This window comes from Drosophila ficusphila, unplaced genomic scaffold (assembly GCF_018152265.1).
Source record: "Drosophila ficusphila isolate 14025-0441.05 unplaced genomic scaffold, ASM1815226v1 contig_791, whole genome shotgun sequence".
In the NCBI taxonomy this organism is placed as follows: domain Eukaryota; kingdom Metazoa; phylum Arthropoda; class Insecta; order Diptera; family Drosophilidae; genus Drosophila; species Drosophila ficusphila.
The window spans coordinates 4992150-5008895 of record NW_025064737.1 but is presented as its reverse complement, the minus strand read 5'-3'; the positions used below and the strand labels follow the sequence as shown (position 1 = coordinate 5008895).

General features: G+C 43.0%; 1 protein-coding gene across 2 annotated transcripts; it reads right to left on the bottom strand.

Annotated features, from left to right (window-relative positions):
- Positions 1 to 1248: 1248 nt before the first annotated feature.
- LOC108098589 (hornerin) lies at positions 1249 to 16668 on the bottom strand. 2 transcript variants are annotated; one of them, XM_017201636.1, is made up of 14 exons: positions 16141 to 16668; positions 15074 to 15167; positions 6941 to 7356; positions 6759 to 6847; positions 6519 to 6690; positions 6071 to 6414; positions 4429 to 5536; positions 3512 to 4363; positions 3306 to 3449; positions 3028 to 3208; positions 2848 to 2964; positions 2668 to 2791; positions 2451 to 2605; positions 1249 to 2387 (listed from the first exon to the last, which is right to left on the bottom strand). In XM_017201636.1, exons 1-14 carry the CDS (start codon positions 16158 to 16160, stop codon positions 2163 to 2165), a joined length of 4041 nt encoding a protein of 1346 aa, XP_017057125.1. In that variant the 5' UTR covers positions 16161 to 16668; the 3' UTR covers positions 1249 to 2162. The 2 variants fall into 2 exon arrangements, with proteins under 2 accessions (XP_017057125.1, XP_017057126.1); XM_017201637.2 differs by having other exon boundaries at positions 15074 to 15164.
- Positions 16669 to 16746: the final 78 nt, after the last annotated feature.

Genomic DNA, 16746 nt, shown 5'->3' with positions numbered 1-16746 from the left:
TGCTACTTGAGAAATTTAAATGTTTTTATTTCACACGATGCGCTCCTAATAACTTAAAAGGTAGCAGGGGATTTTTATGTGTGACTCTTGAAATTTCATTGAACTTTAATCGAAATTGTATGATTTCACTCATAAATGACTCAATTGCATGTGATTTAACGCAATAAACATATTCATTTTGATAGGGTTCTCTGAAAATCAAATTCAACGTATTGCAAATGAAGTTTTCAGGGGGTTTGGTTGACAACGTCAGCAAAATTCAGCCCATCGATTGCCGATTAAGATTTTATAACTCCTGAAAATAGTAAAACAGTCATACAGGCATTTCCAAGAACTTTACCTGTGAAGTCATGAATAACATGTTATCTTTCCTAAAAAAAGAAACCCATAGCCTTAAAACTTTTCAAGGAACTATGTAAATGGAAATATAAAATCAAAAGCAACAGAATTCGAAATATATTATTGAAAAAGAATACATATCTATAAGGAAATAATAAACAAAATAACCAATTAATTTTTCAAAGCCCCTGGGTTACAAAGGGATCAATGTATTAAGGAAATTAATTTATGCAAAGTCGATATAAAAGAACTCTGTATTGCCGAGTGCACCTGTAATCCTAGGATCGAAAACTTCACCGCTTCATCATGAGCGGACACTTGTTCTCCGCTATCAGACAGTCAGTTGTGTAATCCCCGACAAAATCCCGCCCACCGACAAGATATAACATTTTGCACCCGGCCTGTCGGCCATTTTGTGACATATCACAAGGTGAGTATTCAAATTTATCAATATATGTGAATGGTTTCTACTATATATTGTATTTGGTGTGTGGGGCACTCAATGGCCAGGCAGTAACGGCCATTCAATAACTATTTCGAGCTTTACACAAAACGAAAACCAAAATAATGAATAATGAATGGTGATAAAAGAGCGAACAACAAATTCCTTTGAGGAGAAAAGCGTTCTTCGGTGGTATGCGATAAGTAAATGCGCCCAATTCGAGACATTGACGAGGACTACTGCCAGTAAACATTGCTGTTCGATAAGGTGACACGGCTTATGGTCGTCAAGTGACGCTAAATTATTAGCAATTATCAGGAGACAAACGGTTCGAAATGACTTCGAAATTGGGCATAAATATAATATATTCCCCGCACGCATTAATTGTGGCAAAGGAAGAGCCGGATGAATTTGTAATCTCCCTATGGACATGCGTACCGATAAGAGCTGGTCGAAACATTTCCCAATTCAGTTTTACATTCATAACTTTATTCGAACACCTTCGAAATCGCAAATTTCAATACATAATTGTATATTTTCAGTTGACTTGTTCTCCGTAAAATTGCCTTGGATCGAACATTGGTTTATTATTCTTTAATTTCATTTTTTATTTACGCAAATGAATAAATATTTTGTATATAGCACTACGTTGGCTGCAAGTAATTTATAAGCAGTTTTATCATTGACCTCTTATTGCATTTGATTCACTTTTTCTCTCTCTTGGTTCTCCTCCTTATTGATCATCCTTTTTTCATACAGTGTACATCATAATATATATAGAGTTTAATTTAATTTATCGTTAGCTTTATTTTATAACTATTTATAGGCTTCGCAAGAAGTTGTTCAAGGTCTGCTTTGCTTCGCATTGTGTGAGAGTTAAGAGTTTCTTTGAGTATTTGCTTGCTTGCTTTGATTTAAATTCCATTTAAAGAAAAACAACAGGTAAAATGCAAAATAAATTAATTCAACTACAATTTGAGACATAACTAGGCATGCACACATTGAGTTTTCGGTTTTGGATTCATCTTTCAGTTATTTTTGGTTTGGTTTGAAAAAGCACTACGAGTTACAAGATCTTCGAGTATTTGTGGTTGTTGCCATTGTTCTTAACAAGCTTCCTAGACATTACGAAATAAAACTAAATCCATAGACTTTTGGTTTTGGTAGCAATTAGTAAGAAATTCGAGTAGCAAAACGAGTTAAAGTTAAAGTTAAAGTAGGAGTTAAGATTCATCGCTCTCCATCATCATCATCGTTTGTATAAATACAAATTGAGTTTAAGTTAGATTTGTTAGGTAGTAAGTTAGGATAGGTTAATAACGTTTACATATTGGTAGGTTGGTAGGTAGGTAGTTGCTAATTGCGGCTGGCCAACAATCCATTAGACCAGATTGGCCACGTGCGACGTGTCCATGTGCTGGATGAGAGTGCGCATGAAGGACATCTCCTTGCGCGCGTTCTCCAAAATCACCTTGGGGTCCTCGGACGTGCAGCGCAGGCAGTTGGGCGCGAACACCATGGCCAGATTCGAGGAGTCCATCTTGGTGCAGGTCACCACTTCCGATACGGAGAATTGTTGCAGGAAATGTATTAAATACGTTAGAACCTGAAATCAAGAGAAGCCAATTGTTATTTTAAATGTTAAATATATTATTTAGTGTTACATTACCAGCTGATTTATTTCGGGCAACTTATTAACTATTTCTTTGGCTTTGTCGGGATCCTCGGTGTTCACGCAATCCTCGTAGTATGCGTCCGGTATGAGCGGATCGTACAGTTCTCGGTACCACAGCTTAAGCAGACTGGCTGGCGCATGTGCATCAACTGAGAAGCGAGATTAAATATTATAAACCTCGATTAAATGGCAAAATTATAATTATTTTTACCCAGCGGGTTGTTAATATCAGGAACATCCCACCGATCCAGGCGATTCTTCATGCAGCTGACTTCATCCACATCCGCGGAAACGCGAAAGATTCCCTCAGTCTGCTTTCCATTGAGTAGCAGCACCTGCAAATTAAATAGAATTATAATATGTTTTAAGTTTAAGACAATTCTAAACCTACGTGCTCTGAAAGAGTGGTCTGTATCCAGGGCAGCTTGCGGAATGGAAATTTATCCTTTTGGAGCTCCATCACTTCGGAAAGCGTGTTACCGAACATGCTGTTCCTCAGGATTTGTTGCTGGAATTAAGGTTCAATCACAAGGTTAACATGGTTCATTAGTTATTGAACAATTTTAGTTACCCGCGCTTGTTCCACTTCATCCGCAGTGGGCTTCTTAGCCAAACGTCGCCCACAGCTGCCTATGCGATCCAAGCGGCGACAGCACACTGTGGCATAATGCGAAACCTGCACATGGATGGGCCACTTGCTCACCTCCATAAAACTGGTGGCAAACGAGAGATCGCGATGCCGATTGACGTAACTGCAAAGGGAGGCATTGTTTAATACATGTTACTAATGATTTTGTAAACAATTTATATGATTTTATAATAATAAGTAAGTCATTAAATATCACTCACTTGAGCAGCGTTGGTTGAAACGTGGGCGATGGCGGCACATAGGACAGACAGATGGCCATCAGTTCCCAGCCTCTGATGAGTGATTCCCGCTTGGGATTCTCCGTGGTTTGCCGACACAACTGAACGTACAGCTCATCCCTTAATCTGAAAAGAAAGATCACTCATTAAGTATCTTCATAACAATTTCCTTGGATCAATAGACTCACTGCTGCTGTGGCAAGGATATACTGATGATTTCTATGGCCACCGAATTCAGAGTCATGCCGCTGCGCGCCTTGCGATCAGCCATGTAGATCTGGACCAGCTTGAACAGCTCGATGGCCGTCTTCTTGTCCGCCTTGTCGCGGGAAAGCGCCAGCATGGGCCTCTTGATCGCCTCCGCCGTCCAGCTGAGCATGTCGCGCACAGACGCCTTCTTCCGGAAGATCCCCTTGGAGTGCAGATTCAGATTGTCGGCGGCGAACTTCTCGATATCACATTCCTTCATGCAGGCCAGCGTGGTCCCGCCCAGTCCCATGCCGCCCGATCCCGGCGCCCGTTCGCTGGGCGGAAAGATCTGCTGGATGGTGGGCTTCAGCGAGGGCGGAGCCATCTTGTGACCCGGTCGGGAGAGGCTTGCTGGCGTTGCACTGCCCACGGTGGCCTGCTGTTGCCCGGCAACGAGACTGTGTCCATGGCCGGTCTCCTCTTTGGCTGATGTCGCTGTACCCGTTCCTTGGTGGCCGGCGCCAGCAAGGCGCGAGATCTGCCGGTTCGGCGAGGGCAGCGTCTGCGATTGCTTCTGCTTGTTGTCACTGGGTTCCAGGTGCAGCTGCTGCTGATGTGGTAGCGCCGGCGGCGGCACGTGGTGTCCATGGCCATGACCCGCCGTATAGGGTGGCGTGTTGGAGTAAAGCTGCTGACCGTGATAACCGCTTCCGGCCGAGGGACTGTGCGATACGGTGTCGTAGTATGAGATCTGGTAACGGGGCTTTGGCTTGGGGACGGTGGCCGTTGGAAACGGAGGTTCTGCCACAGTGCCGCCAATCCCCTCCAGCACGGCCTCTACGTTGTCGGAACTATTGAATGGAGAGAAATATTAATAAATGCATTATAGGAATTAAAAACTTTGAGGTAAACTTACATATCCTCCCTTCCGGCGGGATCGTGCGGCGGATACATGTACGCATAGTAGGAGACACTGTCGCCCATGTTGGCGTAGTCGTCGATCATGCCGTAGTTGTGCTCCAGATAGCCGCCATGCGAGTCCGATCCACCGTCCGAGTCCTCGTTATCCGGCTCGTGACCCGAAAGCGAGTGTTCCGACTGGCTGTCCGAGTGATACGAGTCGGAATCTCCTCCATCGCCACCGCGATACTCGTAGCGACCCGACAACTTGGCCTGCTCGATGATGTAGTGCTTGAGGGGCAGCAGATGGGGCATCTCCTGCTCCCAGTTGGTGTACACCGGCGAGGTGTTCCCATTGTCGTACTCCACGTCGCTGTTGTCCGCCTGCTGGTGATATTGATGCTGCTTGGAGCGCCGTTTTTCTCCGCTCATACCTCCTCCTCCTCCCACATGGTATCCCCTTTTGTCCAGGCTGGAACTGGCACTGTGCCGCAGGGAACTCTGCCCGGGATAATGATGCGACTGGGATCGATTCGCCGTGGAGTTGTTCGACTTCTGGCGCTGGCGGGCGGAGTCGTTGGAGCCGCGCGACGAGTGCGTTAGCAGACCCATATTTTCGGTGCCGCCTCCAGGCGAGATGGGTCCCGATTTGCCCAGCGAAATCCTCTCCAGACTCAGTAGGTCCAGGCTGTGACTGGGCTCCTGCAGGCGTGGCGAATGCTGCAGCTGGGGAAGAGCACTGGTGGCACTGGTCTTCGCCTGGCGCGAGCTCTTCGTCTGCGGACTGATCGGACTTTGCGGACTGGAGTCGCTCGAGTGCTTCTTGTGGCTGCTGCTGCCACTGCCCGCCGTGCTGGTGGCCGTGTTGCTGCCACTTGCTCCGCCGCCACCCGGTCCTCCTCCGCTCTTGGTGGCATTGGTGGTGTGGCGGCGACGCGAAAGCGGCGTGTTCTCCACCGACTTGAAGTACTTCTCGTGCATGGAGTCGTCGCTGGCGGCTCCTCCGTTCGCCGCCTCCGCGCTGCTCTTGCGGTAGGATTTGCTGTGGTGACCGGCAGCGGCGGGATTGATAGACGAGGACATGAAGCTTCCGGAGCGAGCCAGCGATACCTTGTACTCGCGATCTTAAGGGGAAAAAAAGATATATTAGTAAGATTTTTATTACGATAGTGGTGTAAAATTTGTTTGGCTGCATGGAAGTTAATGTTTCTGCGAACCTTAAATTCAATAAAACTTCTAACTTATATTATATTATATTTTACCTGCCACTATTAGACTTTTCATTAATATTTTTATTGAAATCTAAAACTAGCCTAACAAATTCTATGTTTAAAATGCATTGATAAGGATTTTTATGCTAAGAAGTGAAACACATGTAAACATTAACCATAAATTCTTTGAATCAATAGGTTTAACGATTAAACAATTTGTCAATGATTGTTAAACGGATGAGACTCTTTAGAAATTTGAATCTATTACTTAGTCCTTCACATAATACATAAACATAAACATAATACTTTGTGCATATCATGTTTTTAAATAAAGAATACAATTTACAAATCATATATAAATCATCGATATTTTTATGATATTCCCTATTCCCAATGCTTTTGTACTACTTATCCTAGCAGCCTAACGACTTGAATATCTTTTATTACCTCCTCCGTAGGACTTTCCCCCGGGGACTCCACCACCACCGCCCCCTCGTTCGCCACTGCGTTGTGCGTTCCTCTGCTGATGCTGCTGTTGTGCGTAGTTGTATTGGCCAGCGGGCGCTGCGTCCGGCGACATCTTCTTCTTCTGCGACTGGGGCGTGTGAATGGAGTGCGTGGGCGAGGCGATGTCCGGCGACTTGGAGGAGTAGCCCTGCAGGTGGTTGGGCAGCAGCTGGTGATCGAAGTACTTGTCCCCGTAGCCACTGCCACCGGCGTAAGATGAGGATGTGGAGGTGCTGCCATGCGGTAAGTTGTGCGAGCTGGTGCTCTCTTGCAGCATCTCAAAGCTGGAAGGCGGTCCGTAACCCAAGCGCAAGCGGAGATGGAGATGCGGGTATAGAAGCGATTTAAAGCATATGAAGTGATGGATACCGCAACCTCGAGTACTTACGCTCCATTATCCTTGCCGCCGCCACGCTGATGCTTCTGCAGGGAACCCAGACGCAGGCTGTCCGGATGTCCGGAGCCCGGAACGCCGCTGTCATTGAAGCGCCTGTAGCCATGCGCACTGGACAGACTCGAGTCGCTCGACTTGCCCGACTCCTTGTACTGATTGCAGGAGTCTGTAGGGAATTACAACAAAAAGATGAGTCATGTAACGAGAGTAGCAAGGGTTGGGCAGAACACTCACCTTGCGAGCGCCTGGAGGCATAGCCCTGCGGATGCTGCGGCTGCTGCTGCTGCATTTCCATCGAACGGGATGAGTCGCCGGTGCCAACGCTGCAAAAGGAGGCCCAAATCGGAATGTAAACAAATGCGAGATATGTAAACAAAAGTGCCCCGAATGGGGTTACTCAACCCGCGGCGACTCACCGAAAACTTTGACGGCCACGCGGACTAGAGATCACTTCGCTGCTGGTTAGCTTCTCCTCGGAACTGGCCACCGTTCCATTGCCTCCGCTCATCCGCTGCTGACCGCGTCCCTTTTTATTTGGACCCGACATCGGAGAGGGTTGCTGCTGCTGCTGCTGTTGCTGCTGCGAGGGATGTTGCACCTGCTGCTGCTGCAACTGCTGTTGCTGCTTTTGGGGCGTGGTCTGCTCGCGACGCTCGCTAGGATCGGTGTTCTGCTTGAGCGTCTGCAGCTTGGCCAGCGGAATGATGTCGCACTTGCTCGGCCGATGCCACACGGTCTTCTGCGTGGCCGCATTGTAGTAGTAGAACCGCTGGGTATTCGTATCGAACAGTTCCCACCATTGCGATGAGTCGGTCCGCTTAATTGGCACATCCTGTAAAGCGAGAACGCAACGGGAATCAGTTTCGGGCTTCGGGAATGAGAACAGAGTGCGGAGCGCGTGGCAAAATTAGCTTAAATCGCTGTCATCGGATCCGAGAGAGAAGTCATGTGTGTGTGGATTTGTGTGGGACGCATCGCTCGCTGTGGAGGTGGATTTGTGGATAGGGGTTTGGGGATCGGGGAAGGAGAAGAAGAAGAGGAAGGGGCAACACGTGGGACGTGAGATCAACGTGCGTTTATTAGATAAACACTCATGAATACAAATATGCTCTAAAGTGAAGTTTAAGTTGATCGATGGATGTTTCCCAACCGGATATTCTTTCACCTGTTTTCGGATTTCAAATACTAAATAATCGAAAATGCTTGTGATTAAGATCAATTGTATTGCGTGGAATCAGCTGTTAGATTTACTTCTTATCGGTGACTTTTTACTCATTTTCAGTAACCCATTTCCATGCTATGTACAAACAAGTGATCGGATTAATAAATTTCCAATGCTCCTTTTAAGAATTATGTAAAAAACTATTTTTAAAAACTGCTCTTATTGTATTTCGCGAAAAAAAAACCCATTTACACACCATACAACATATTGCATTCCTTCTTATTTCTTTGTCAATATTTGGTGTTTACATTTTTTGTATAAGTTCATCGCTATTTTTATAAACGCTACTCAGTTCTTTTGCAAAATAAAAATCAACCTTTAAGTTCTGGGTTATCGCGTGCTCAATAAAACGTATTCTGTCAAAAAAGTTCTCAATTTTAAAGAAATTATTTCTAGTTAAGCTCCAAAAGCGAATTGTCAATATACAATATATTTTGAATTCTCGCATTCCCGTGAAACCTTCGAAAAGTCCGAGTAAATTGCTTATATTTTAATCACACAGATTTCGGCACGTTTCAACATCTGGCTCATAAAAGTATGCGGTTTCATCAGAAGTGACACCGGACCCATCGACATTCAGCTCTGGCTTTGGCAATGATAAGTTTCCATTTGGAGGCTCCGCTGGTGCCATTGTCGTCGGTCTGGCTTTTATCCCTCCTCTTGAATTATCCAACAATTACACAAAAGCAGATTTATTTTGGTATCACAGCTCGAGAGCTTTTCTTCGGGCTTAATCAGCAAACTCGAGAGCACAAAGAGTGCAAGTGGGTGTGTGTGTGTTTATAATCTGAATCTGAAGGGTTTTATCTGCTGAGTAAATACAACAAGTGCTTGACAAACAGGGATTCTCGATGGTTCCTCGACTGCATTTGCCACCGAATGCCCAGCCTTAAATCAGTGGTGGGTAAGGTATTTATTTTGAGAGCTTAGGTACGGAGTACCATTTACTGTAGCATAATGTCGTATATGATAATTAAGAGCACAAAAAAATAAGAGCCGTTAGAATTTGTTTAACAATGTTCAATTACTAAGAGAAACTTCAAGGCAAATAGTAGGTTACTTTAAAACTCTCTTCTCTTAAAAACTCTATTCCAATGGACTTTTTCTTCTGGTATCCTATTCTTACAATGCTACAAATTATAATTTGTTATGTTTTAATTCACAGTTTTCCTCATAAATTACTAGGTACAACTATTTATTTACTTTCCATCTCTGATTTAAGCCTTCCTTTAATATCTGGCCTTGTCGGCGAGGCGCGTGTGCTTAATCCGCACCATCTCGCTCGCTTTCAGTTCTCCCATCTCTGTCTCACCCAGAAGTCAGGGTTATTTCTGCAAAATGCATGCAGTAAGAGCGCAGCAGCAAAAGCAGAAGCAAAATCAGCAGCAGCAGCAGCATTGCTGACCTTGAACTTTTGCGCTGCAGATGCGCCCACAGCCGACTACCGAAGACCTCAGCTCCAGTTTGCAATTGCCATGGCCAGATGGGCGATGGGTGGTTGATGGTGGGTGGTGGGTGGTGGATGAGCCCTGACCCACGCCCCCTTTTAATCCGCTGCCTGGAGGCTGTTGTTGCTTTTACTTTTCCTGCCTTTGTGGTTGCAACTGCCCACTGATAGCAACAACAACAATAACAGCAGCACCGCCCAACCACCCAACACCCATCGCTCATCGCCCAACGACGCCCCGCTGCAAATGAAAGCTTTCGGCTTGGCTGCTTTTCATTTCTGGTTTTGGTTTTCATTTCCATTTCCAAGCGGCGGCCCCCGATTGCGTTGCATGTTGCATAATTTGTGGGCGCGACCAGACAATGATTGGGAGTGGAAGGGGGCGGGGCCGGGAGCAAGGCCACCCAGCGGAGATGGGCCACTCAGATGCCATGTCGCCTCGTTACGCTTTTCGCATTGTTGCGTTTCCAACTGCCAGTCACTCAGTCAGTCAGTCATTCATCCAGATAGTCCTCCCCACCGCCAACGATCTGATTCCCCTCTGGCATCCAGTTAAAAACGAGATGGACTATAAAAAGACACATCAAGCTACTCGACCTCATTTGTGGCCTTGTACAAAATTCCAAATATTTTTTGTAATTATGGAATATGAGCAACAATGGGGACGACTCTGGCCTACATCTTAATCTCAACTCTGACAACTGAAATTTTCTCATAGTATATTCTCATATAGTTTATTTGTTGCGAGGTGGGCTATAATCAATTAATTAAGTCTTGCCATTCTATAAAAATTATTTAGTTGCGTTATCAATTCGTTGCAAATATATAAGAACACAATTTAATAAATGTTATCATTTATCATGATTCTATACGTTTTTAAATTACTTCGTAAACATTTACTTTTTAGAACGGAAAAACAGTCTAATTAACTATCAAACGTTTATAGCTAAAATGGCACATGCCAACTTAATAATGGTTTCTAATTATTTAAATCATTTCCTTCTAAAACAATAATATTTGTGAAGAATTTGCGGATTAAAATGTTGAAATTTGTTGCTTCAGGATTATTTGTTAGTCTTAAGATTTGTTACTCATACGCCCTGTGTGACTGAAGATGAAAGGCCTACATATATATGCAAAATAGAAACAAATTTGGTTTCTACCATTAAAATGAGGAATGCCAGAGAACAGGGCAATTCCTCTAGAGAGCTCAGAATTGTTACATTGATATGATTATATTAAAACCCCATCAGTTTCCCAATTAAGCCGAATCGGTATATATAGATCACTCGCATAATGCATTCCGTTTCGTTATCTGCCATTCAATTTGCCAGCCATGGAGTATAGCATTTGCGGCATGTGGAGTGCTGAGCTGAGCGTCTGGCGCTTATTGAAAAACAATTACAACTTTTAATCAGCGGCAAGTGGGTCGATCGAGGCGAAAAAAGAAGCGAGGCACGCACAAGATTTCTAATCGGGTTGAGTCTTGAGTTCTCCGTATACAGAAGACTATGGCCGAGGTCAGTTTTCGACCGATCTGCTGTTCCTTTCATCTGTGAATCATCGGGGAAAACAGCCATACATTAATGAACAAGACACAGACACGCTGAAGTAAAAACAAACCGAAAATCAACAAGAATTTTTTGTTTCCCGTCGGTAAATTAGGTCATCATCAAGCGAATTTTGAAGCCCAGCACAGATCCCGAAATAGAATCCATGGAGAGGCGATAACATCGAATCCACCGAACGCGTGTCTTTTGAAATTTGTACACAATGTGTCACCATAATGAAAACCAATGACCAATGAAAGGAATTGAATTGTTGTTGAATTCAAGCAAATATTGAACCGACTATTTGTCTCTTCAAATAAGCACAACACCCAGGAACCTTTACCAGACGAAAGCAATAACAATTAAAGAATCAGATTTGTAGATTTGGGGGCAATGCAGTTATCGAAGAGTTGGGCACATGTTTCACATTCCCGCGAGGAAACTGGAATGCAAATCTCTGAGAAAACCAATTCAGATTCTTATTTATAGATCGAGTGAGCAATAAAAGAGCCTAGTCTAAGGCTTATTTATGGTATGGTTGCCATTCTATAGCTCCACATAGTTCGGAAGCAAAACAATAATTAAATTCTTGTGTGAGGGAAACGAAATTGAAATCAAATCGTTAATTATCTGAATATATTGACAAATAAAAGCTGCTTCTTATTTACCATAATTTTTTTAGGAAATTCTTTTAGTGCTCACAGTTTCCCACAAAATATGACAAGGCAAAGTTCGGGGAAATGGTAAGTCCCAAGTCATTGAAGTTGCATCAGCCGCAGACAGTTTTCCCCTCGGGGGAATTTAAAATTTTTATGAATTTTAGTCTGCAGGAAGGTCCCAAAGCTGAAATTCATTAGCAATATTTATGCACATTTAATTGACTTCGTAATTGCTTTCAAATTGTGCCAAGCAAAGCGGAAGAAGTCGGTACTTAGCAGTGTATGTATATGTGAGTAGCCCAAAAGCACACTTTGGCCGCAAAGACAGGAAACCGATACTTGCCCAAGAAGGCAATGGGCGACAGATAGCTAACCGGGGAAGAGGAGGACAGGGCGGTACTGGACACCAAAAGTCTGGAATCATAGATAATGCATGGCATGCATACCCAGCAAGCGGTATTTGAATATTGATTTTATAAGACAAAGTAGCATTGATGGACAGATAACAAACTTGTATATACATATTTAAAGATATTAAATGTTGAAAACAGTAATTCACTATCTACTAATATTAAAATATAATTCATTTAATTACCTTTTTTGAACTATATTTCAAACATTCACAATAAAAGAATGTCTTTAATTTGATTGTAGTCCGGGTTAAAGGGGTTTTGCAGACACCCGCATAAAATGTTAGAAACTTTGTTGCTTGAAGTTAGATCTATTAAATACATCTCATACTGTTTAGATCTAATCCCAGCACTAAATGAAATACAATGTAACCAAGTCAAAAGACTTCTTTGAAGATTTTCTGTTAATAGGCGTAATTAAATTGCTTTTGTCTGATGTCTAATATCCCCAGAGTTGGGTGAGCAAAAAAGCAAAGAAGTAATTGAAATATTTTGACGATTGCGTAGCTCAAGACCCTCCATTGGAGCGAAGAAGTCCCAGATCGAGGTCTGACCATTTTGGAGGAGGCGCCGCCGCATTTGGTTGAGTGGCGGATTGCACCACCCCTTTGTTCGGAGGGGATTGGGGTTGGCGGCAGCTTTTGGATGACGCCGGCGGACGCACGTGAACATCCAATGCCACTCCGGATGGATTCTGGTCCGACTGTCGGGGTCTTCTGGCGGGTTTCGTAATGTGAAACATGAAACGAGCAATGAACGTGCAACTTGTGGGCAACTTTTCTTTTCTGTTTCTCCCTGGCAACCGGAAGTTTTACAAAGGCAAATGGGCAAAAAAGAGACGAAAAACAGTATGAAAAAGTTGACAAAGCCACGAGGAGGGGGACGGTAATTTCGAGTTATAATAAAAAGCAGAGAAAAAAGTAGACGGTGTCCCAACTGTGAATAAATTTCAAATCACGTACAATGAACGCAGCAGCGAGAGTTGCTGTTGTTGTTGGTGACACCAAAGCGAGCTTGGCTAAAACAAAAAGCTGCAAGTTGGCCAAACGAGCAGCAAAAACCAGAACAGAATGTTGCTAATTTAAAGCACGTTAGAAAGGAGCGAGGGTGGAACAATGACTACGGAAAAGGGGTGCACGGCAAGGTGGTGCAATCACCCCATCTTTAATAATGTCTTTTTCACGCCGCCCTGCATAAATTGTGTGGATTATATGGCGCAGTGAAAAGGATTCAGATTCACTTCCTCATCGCCACGAGGGGAATGTAGGAACAAATGCAGTAGCTGCAATCAGATATGCTGAATCGAGGGCAGGTTTTAATAGACTTTATCTGCTACTTCGGAAGAGGGAAGAATGAGCGACGGAAGTGTCGACTTTACGCTGTTAATTCACAATAGACACTCCGGAATTCGCAACTTTGTTTTTCTCGAATTTGCAGGGGAGTAAAACTTTAAAATTAGGTCGAGAAAAGCTTATAAGCTACTACAAAAAGAGACATCCAAACAAACCTAACATAAGATAAACATTTGATCAATACATTCTTCAACAAATAAGTGCAACCGTTTTTTTTAAATTTATCAATAACTTGACAAAGAGGTACTTTATTTTATAATATTTTTAAAACTAAGGGTAATAGCTTTGTAAAATTAGTTGTATTTGTTATATGTATTTATGTAAAGTAAATATTAAGATTGTTAAATATACTTTCAATTTTAAATTCTTCTTCGTTTCCTGACCACCAGTCATTATTTATTATATCAATGATAAAACTATTCCACTTATATTACCCATATTACCTTCTTGCCTCATTCATTTTGACCAAGAGTTGTGTTTATGTAGGCAAAGAGGGAAGGGGGCGGCAGAATGCGGATGACGTAGGCGATGAGTCAAACAGAGAGTGAGAGTGACAAAAACCGAAATGAAATGCACATAAATAAACACTCGAAGAGCGCAAAGAGAGAGCAATGGCTTTGCTGCAGTACCTTTTGCGGGGAAAGAGAAGTTAGAGGGGGAGAAAGAAGGGTCGCAGGACGAACAATAAATCATGGCGTCCAAGCGAACATAACGCCCACTTACACACAAAGAAAAAAATATGTCCAATACGTGTTATACTTTTACTCAACATCTTATGATTTTTAATTGAATTGTTTTAACTCTTTGTTTTACATGTGTTAAATAGCAGCAATAGAAGAAAGTTAAAAACATCACAGAATAATAATTTTCTACTGGAAATTCATTTATAAAAGTGAAATAAATAATCAATTAAATTGTTTATGAAAATTTCGAGGACTCAAACGAATTCTTTTTTTAGCTGTGTAACTCCGCATGCAAGGCTTTTCATTACGGAAGCAGGACATGCACTCTCTTGCATACCAATACCTAAAACCAGTCCTGAGCATGTGTGTGCAATCAGGAGCGAAACGAGGACATTGCAGGCCAACAACAAAATCAATGAAATTTTCACTACTTCCTTTAGGAAAAGGTGAAAAAGGAAAGGGTGGCCTGGATTTTTCGTCTGGCCGATGTTTGCCTTTCGGCTTCCTCCTGCAGGCGAGACCAAAGTTATTAGCCTGCAACACCTTTTGGCTTTGCCGCATTAGCCAAACAGCATAAAAAAGACGAAAAAAGAAGAAAAGCATTTATGCAAACAGTTATCCAAGCTAATAGTTTTTCTTTGAAGCCAGTCTGAAAGCAAAAGTTTTGCCTTTTAGATAAAAATAATATTTGCTTTGAGGCATGAAAGACTGCAACATTTCCCCCTTTTACTTGGTTGTTATATCAGAATGGTTATGATGCGCGCATCATTCGACAGTTATTTTAATATAATTAACCTTGGTCACGCCACTTGGCGAAGTGGGTTACAAAAAATTTGCAAGCCAAACACAAACAAGAAAATTGCGCAAACAAGTGACCCAGAATAGTAATTAAACAACTAGCCGCACAACAAGTTACTCATCTAATCAATGAAGTAACCACCACGAGTGGGTCATTGAACCCCACAGAGATGGAACGATCGTGTGCTGTGCAATACAAGACACACAAACATAATCACACATAATAACAATTAATAATAATAGTTACAATATTATAATTTATAATAATCATAGCTCCTTTTACCAATACATAAAAACCCTTTAAAAATTTAAAACTATGAGTTTTGGCTTATGTAAATGGCTCTGAATATTTCAGTTTAGAACTTAAATTTAGACGTGTTTTAAATAATTACATACATGAGTTTACAACCAAATTGATGGGTACTTACTTCTGGTGGATCCCAAACACATTCGCCCGTGGTGAGATTGGCGTACATGTGCTCCTTGGTGCGAGGCTCGATGATTTCTACCCATTCTATTCTGCTGGTCCGAAGCAAAGATGAAGATGAAGATCCGGAGAGGGCGAGAAATACACATAAATAAGACATAAAATGCGATTGCTTCTATTTTCGAGCGGCCGACTAAAGCATCTCAGGAATGCCAGCCGAGTTTTTCGAGCGGATACGAAACTTGGTGAACACGCCCTCAAAAGCGGCAGCAAAAAACAACGCCAAAATCCCTTTGGCAAACAAATGTTTCATTCAATATTCCAAGGCATTCATTCAGACAAATTGATGAAAGGCGAAAAAAGTTGACCAAAATCGGCATTGTGCGTAGTTTCTAAACGTGTGTATGTGTGCCGGTTTTCCCCCATTCAATTGGGCTTTTCTGTACGCCGACAAACATATTTAGTCAAACATTATCCGGTTTTTCCTTATTTGAAAATTGCAGTCCTTACGCACACACACACATTGAACGAAAATGGGAGTTAGAAGAGAGTGAGTGCGAGAGGGTGTTAGTGTGGCACTCTCTGGCACTCTCTTTTTGGCACATTTGGCGGCCGACGCTTGTTGCCGCGCCTTGCCAGAAAATCGATTTTGCAGGCGCCCGAGGCCACAAACAAAAAAAATCACAAAAGTGCATAAATCAGGAATTTAATCAAGGTAAATGAAAATGCACGCACGATGGGAGGGGAAGAGTCGCCACCCACACACGCACACGCACACATGCGGACGGCACGCAGCTGTCAAAAGGCGGCTCCTTCACCTCTCCTCTTTCTCTCTCTCCCACGCCCACTCTCTCCCTTTTGCCACCCACCCGTTTGCAATGCATGGAAATTTTCTGCATTCAAGACAACAATTTATTTAACAAAAGCATCTGCAGTCGGTCATTGTTGTTGCTGCTTTTGCTTTCTTAATAAATTGTATACACAATTTCGACATTCGCGTTGTCTGGAGATTGCCGTTGTTTTTGTTGTTGCTGCCGCTGATGGTAGTTGTAGTGTAACGGCACACACCTTTCACAACTTGAACTCATTTTTTTTCCTTGCTCTTTATTAGGGGGCTGCTGATGTTGTTGTCGTTGTTGCCGACAGTTTTCTCTCGCTTGTTGTTGTTGTCTCCTTTTGCTATTTCTGCTGGTGCTGCTTCTTCCTCCTCTCCTTACACACACACTCGCACACTCCCCGAACGCACTTTTTATATATAAATATATATATTTTTTCTTTCACTATTTTCGTTTTGACCGCGGCAGCGAAAATGCAATTTTCTTTTCCAATTGATTTTTTCTACACACTCGCACTCCTTTTTTCACATGCGTGCAGTTTTGTTGCTCTTTTTGTTGTTGTTGCTGTGGCTGCCGCTGCAGTGCAACTGGGAACACTTTCACATTTATGACATAATTCACTGGCCATATTTTTTCTGCCTGGCTCTTCGTTTGTGCAACTGCATGTTCTCAGTGCTTTTTAAATATTTATGCTGCAGTGCGTGCAAATTCGAACGCGAGATCCGCTTTTTGCTGCATCTATGCGCTGGAGATGTGCTGATGTCAATGGGCCGTTCGATAAGACCGTTGTTCGATTTTGCCGGCACTATCGATGACTGGCGATAGTATTGGGTGCGCA